Genomic DNA, 6,000 nt, shown 5'->3' with positions numbered 1-6,000 from the left:
TTTAGTGTTCAATTATATAAAAAATTGAAGTGACGTTGTACTCTAGTATGTACAATTTTGCAGTCCAACCAATCAGTTGGTTGGTCAAAGGAGAGAGAAACGGTTATTACAGGGAGCAGGAAACCCCGCCATTTTTTTTCCAGAATCTGCCTCAAATTATTTTTTATTTCTATCATATTTCTATAAATGAATTGTTCATTTTTCTATCAATTTAAGTTTTGGTGTGAAATGATTGGTGAATAATGTTTAATATGATATCTGAGCTAGATTTTTAGAGTTTGAGTTTTAGCTGACATAATTAAACAAAAATTTACAGCTCACTTTTATTTCCATGTCTAAAATTTAGGAGAACCTTTATATGAGTAAAAGTATTAAAGTATAAGTGAATTATTTATTTTTATATTAACTTAGATTTTTGGGTTAATGCGCGTAGGTAGCTCAATACCCACATTCAAAATCCTTTCCGTGATGACTTGGGTATAATACTGGTAGTCTGGTACAACCAGCTACTGGCGTGCTGCTTGCTCGTGCCTGGTAGTAACCGGACACAACGGGTAAGCAAAACCAGAGTATGTGTCTCCTCGTTTAAGTCCAAGCAAGCAGAGCAGCAAACCAAGAACAGGAACCAAGCAAATAACAACCAAGAAGACGAAGGCAGCAAGAAGAGCTCTTCACATGCTAGATGGAGGGAAGGGAGGGCATTGCAGTGGCAGGTGACCATGAATCCGTCCATGGTCTGTTAAGAGCTGAGATATCCATGACAGAGCCTCAAGAAGCAGCAAAGGGGTACCAGTCCTCTCCCTCCTCGCCGTCGACGTCCCCCACACCATCCCCGCCAGCGGCTGCGGCTGGCCATGGAGGGGACGCCACTGCAATTCCACTTGCGTGGAGTTTGGGTGGTGAGAAGCCGAGTGAGGCTGCTGGGGGGAACAACGGCATGCAGATGGCCGAGCAGAGTGAGCACGCCAACTTGAGCTCCGGACGGCGTAGGGGCCGGCCGCGCGGTTCCGGGAGGCGCCAGATCCTAGCCACCCTAGGTCAGTATGCTCCTCTGAAATGCAAAGCTCCCTCTTTTTCTGCTTGAGCAGCCCATAATTTCCATTTTTGCTGGGTAGTTTCTTGCTATGTTTGCTCCCCTTGTTGATTTCTGTTTCATTGCTTGGATGGGGTCCAGTTAGGGTGATGTGTATGTTGCTTTTCAGACCGAAGATGGCTAACAAGTCAATATCCGTTACCAGTTACCACAGTTCTGCTGTTCATTGTCACACTCATCTCCTCTGTCCCTTACTAAAATGTTTCTTATGTTTTATCCCCTTTCTTCCTACCAATCTTGTGTGTGCCTTCTTTCTCAGGAGATTTCTCTAGGTGGATTACCTAATCGACCTAACCATTTGGCATGGTTTAGTGAAATTTCATATAGATTAACCGTGATTAATGTTTCTGTTTCGTCATCTAGTAGTTTACTTATTTGAAAAATTGCTCATTTGTCTGCCTGATTGGTACACGATGCAAAAGGGGAATGGTATGCGCTGTCAGCTGGAGGGAGTTTCACACCTCATGTCATCATCGTGGGTACTGGGGAGGTAAGACATGTATTCCATCTCATCACAGCATCATGTTTCCCTGCAGCTAGTATGGCGTTGTGAACTAGCGTGCAGTGCTTGTCTTAAGGGTATCATTGAGCTTTCCTGTTCAATTCGTTGGTAGGATGTGGCGGCGCGTATAATGTCGTTTTCTCAGAAGGGTCCACGCTCAGTGTGCATCCTCTCTGCCAATGGGACAATCTCTAATGTAACATTGAGGCAGCCGGATTCATCTGGTAGCACCTTCACCTATGAGGTATGAACTCTGGAGTGTACTCTTTGTATCTTATCATTCTCCTTGTAATGTTCTGAGTTAGGACCTCTAGGCTCTAGCTACTGTGAAGTTCTGGGAACTTGGAAGCCCTGGTTACTCTTGACAAATTTGGTGTATTTAGTTTCAGTATTGTCTATAGGCACATAAGGCATAACACTTTCTTGCCAATGTTTTTTCCCCAAAAAGGCAAGCTTAATTTGCTAATTTGATCTATCATGTTGAAATGATATCAAAATATCAACACCCATGCAGGGTGAAAACGTATAGTTCTAATTTCTGAAACATCATAAAGGTATTGTAGATTGACCCCATGCAAGTCACTTCTGTTGACTTCATTATAGGAGACTCACGATGAGTCATAATACAGACAGACACTACCGCAGATTCACCAGCTGGTAGGCCTATTGTGTTGGAAAAGGGTTTTCTTTCCACTTTCTTCTATAACCCTTATAGGTTTGATAGACTTCAGGCAACAGTAAGTCTCCTAATTGTAAATTAGACTCTGTAACAATACACAGAAACTTGTCAAAGGTATATAAATGGCTACGGGACATCTAAGGTCTCTCATCTGCATGAGAGAAATGACAACAGGAGTCTTTGAGTGGTTGTCTATTTATGTTGCTCATTTTTAAACATCAAAATGGCACTGATGTGTTTATGTTCTTCAGGGCCTTTTTGAGATTCTACAATTGATGGGCTCTTTTACAATGGCTGAGGAAGGTAGGAGGAGAACCGGTGGGCTCAGTGTCTCTCTTGCTGGCCCTGATGGCCGTGTAGTTGGCGGTGTAGTGGCTGGGATGCTGCGTGCTGCCAGTCCTATACAGGTAAAAACTGACAGAAACCTGTACCAAATTACCAATGCTATCACACTTATCAAAACAGAAACATTCATTCCTTGTTGGTTCATTGCAGTCTGTAATCTTGTCGCGAATTGATGAGTAGGTTTGTAGCAATTTTTTCTTCATTCTCTAATATAAACCGTTTGGGCAGGTGATTGTAGGGAGCTTCCTGCCCAACAGTGTGAAGCAGCATCAGAGGAGGATGAGCTTGCAACAACCATCTGCTGCTCCGGCACTGCCGGCACCTATGGTTCCCCCTCCAGTGCTCACAGCGGCAATGCCCATATCTCAGGCAGCTCCAGGTAACGGCTGCCATGCACCGCCAGCCTCCGCCACACCCCAACAAGCCCATGCCAATGCATACCACATCGCAACTGGGACGAACTTGAACACCACAGGCTTCACTATGGTTGGCTGGCCTGCAAGCTCACAGTCCACGGCGCACAGGACTTCACCTGACATCAACATCTGCTTGACTCCCCAGGAGTAGAATCGGTTATGGTTGCCATTTTTTGTCTCCTCATCCCTGACACATTTTGTAGGCATGTCTCTCTCTGTCCATGTGTGATACTTAGCCGAGCAGCCAAGTCTGCTTAGGTGGAGAAGCTAAGCTAGAATGCTGAACCAAGATCAGTAGAATGTGATAGATGCTCTAATGGACTAATCTGTTTATCTTTAGGAGATGTCAATTTGTTTGTTGTGACTTTGGCCATTACTCTACCAGTTAATTAGTCCCTTCATCATCGTGCCTTGCAGCTATGCATGTTTGGTTGTGCTCTGTATTTTTTTAAAAGGAATCAAATTGGTTCTGCTCTGTTGTTTGTTCTGTTATTGGAGAATCTGTTGACCGAGGGTTCTGGAGTCTCAGAGATGTTTTTTTAGTCTCTACTCTATATGTACAAGTTGTAGAGTTGAACGCGTGCACATACGCACACCAAACTCACGCAGTGAGACATCCGAGTCGTCCCTGGGGATGGAGCTCGTGCGGGTGGGGTGAGCGACGCCGTGTTCAACGTCTCAGAGATTGGTTCTTGATAGAATTTATGCATTGGAGCACAGTAGTATGCATCTGCCAGCATGTTGCATGCAGGGAACGTCAATGGTGACAGTTTTGGATGCACTTAGGTGTGATTGGTTTCCAGTGTGATCTTTCTAATATGAATCCTATACTTAGGCTGAAGGGAAACAGATTAAGTAGAGTCATATTTGTTGAAAAAAGAGTGTTTTGTTGGTTGTATCTGTTTAGATAGTTTGGGCTGAGTTTCTATTTCGTTGACCGAATTTGAGGTTGCATGAGCGGATGTAAGAGTTAAGATTATGATTGATTGCTCGTATGAAGATGATTTTGTGATATTGACACTTAGGCCTGCTTGCATGAGCGAATGCATGAGCCTGCATCTGCCGAGCCAGACTGCGGAGGGAAGCTCGAATCGAGTTTTTCTCTTTGAGCCAAACTGAGGGTGTACATTTGCATTCATCGAGTCACACTAAACAATGTATATGGACAATCAAACACGCTTCTCTATAAAATTATATGTATCAACTAGACCAAATTACTCTCATACGAACTACTAGTCAGATCCTTAGAGGATGGGTGCCACTGTGCTAGCGTGGCACACACCAACATATCGTGAAAAAACGATGGACAAATATGACAGAGGGACTTTGCTTCGTGCCCACCCTGTACCGAGTTAGAGTGCCTAAGAGCAAGTATAATAAGGCATGAGCGTGGATAGAGAAAAGAAGAGAGGACAAAACCGACGCTCCTACAGTCACGGATAGGGATGAGCGTGGAGCACCAACAGATATTCGTGAATCCATGTTAGTATAATTTAATTGACTAACTAATTATTTTGATCTAATCAAAATAACTGGTTAGTTATTTGAGTTGAATTAAAATGGATCCAGGGATAACTCCACACGCATCCCTGGTCATTGATCGCAAACACATGAAAAAGAGGCGCAGCAGCTCGCTTGCAGGCGAGGCTTGCCCAAGGCTTTTGCCGGAGCCATCCAAGCAGAATGACCGAAGAGAAACTAGGGAATGGAGGATAAGGAGGAGAACAAAGTGGATGCTCATTGTCAGTGTAATAGATAAGGGGTGTCCCACGAGGCAGGTCCCACAGCGCCAAAATATCAGCCGACAGTAGGTATATTCAAGATCATGGCCTCATCGTGTGACCAGGGCAAGTCTTGTATGACCAGCCCTTGGTCGCAGAGTAAAATCCTACGATCATCCCTTGCTGGTCGCAAGGCAGGTACTCACCTAACCAGTCAAGTCTCATTTTAATGCTGCCCACTCGAGTATTTTTCTTCCTCAGGAGCTCTCTTTCGGTGAAGCATGGTCATGGGGCAGGGTGGTGTTGTAGTGTCCCATCTCGTAATATTTAATGTGCGAGATGGCCTGATGGGTGAGCATGACGACATTCAGTGATGGTACAGAGCGTGCATGAATACCAGATCGGGGTGGTCATGCTTATCCTTCGTCATGATGAGCTAGGAATAGGTAGGTTTCGTCAGACGTAGGTCTGTCATCTGTTTTGGCACAGTTCTTTTATATGAACATCTTTTCCCCTGGTATATAAAGGGGTGAAGACCCGGCTTGTAGTGATATGAAACACAATCTATAACAAGTTCACCCATCGATGCATCTGTCATTTGGTATACCCTAGATTAATTGTCAAGGATTATCCCCCGACAGTTGGCGTGCCAGGTAGGGGCTCATTTTTCACGTCTCTACAAGTGTTGATACTATAGTTGGGCTACCCACATCCAGATCCATGGTGGCTGTAGAGTCCCATTTCGAGGACCCCGGCTGTCGTGAGGTTTTTATCATGAGGTACGACCCACACGAAGCCTAGTGTGCTCTAACCTTGGAACATCGAGCTGGAGTCTGAGGACTCCGTGATCGAACGTGAAGTTTGCATGGTGACCCCTACAGCGAGGGGCAACAATGATGCTCATGTCGCTAGAACCAGAGGTGAGCCCCAGGTCATTGGCCAAGAGGGAAACCTGCTTGGCACTAGGCACGGAGATGGTCCTCTATTGCCCCAACAACAGCAACATGACCTGGAGGAACATCCGCATGAGGTTAAGACCTTGGTGGCGACGTCTTCAAGGTCGTTGTGCTGCACGCGGAACACGAGTGCCGGGGGATCCCCCCTCACGATGTCTCACCATTCCGCGGTCGGCGACTTGACTACGAGGCCATGATCCCTGCACATAACCTGCAGACTGCGTAAGTACTTCTTAGCCACTCACCGGTGGCGGTGCCAGAGAGTTCACTGGTAGCGCTATGGCTGCG

At 45.5% G+C, this 6,000-nt stretch overlaps 1 protein-coding gene across 1 annotated transcript; it reads left to right on the top strand.

Moving 5' to 3' along the window:
- The first annotated feature begins 499 nt into the window (after positions 1–499).
- On the top strand, positions 500–3,459 carry LOC133899931 (AT-hook motif nuclear-localized protein 7-like). The gene is made up of 5 exons (XM_062340974.1): positions 500–1,037; positions 1,516–1,583; positions 1,708–1,839; positions 2,526–2,681; positions 2,848–3,459. The coding sequence occupies exons 1-5, from the start codon at positions 683–685 to the stop codon at positions 3,184–3,186; spliced, it is 1,050 nt and encodes a 349-aa protein (XP_062196958.1). The 5' UTR covers positions 500–682; the 3' UTR covers positions 3,187–3,459.
- Positions 3,460–6,000: the final 2,541 nt, after the last annotated feature.

Source organism: Phragmites australis, chromosome 19, assembly GCF_958298935.1.
Source record: "Phragmites australis chromosome 19, lpPhrAust1.1, whole genome shotgun sequence".
Taxonomy (NCBI): domain Eukaryota; kingdom Viridiplantae; phylum Streptophyta; class Magnoliopsida; order Poales; family Poaceae; genus Phragmites; species Phragmites australis.
The sequence above is the reverse complement of the archived record's forward strand: the minus strand, read 5'-3'. Positions and strand labels throughout refer to the sequence as shown.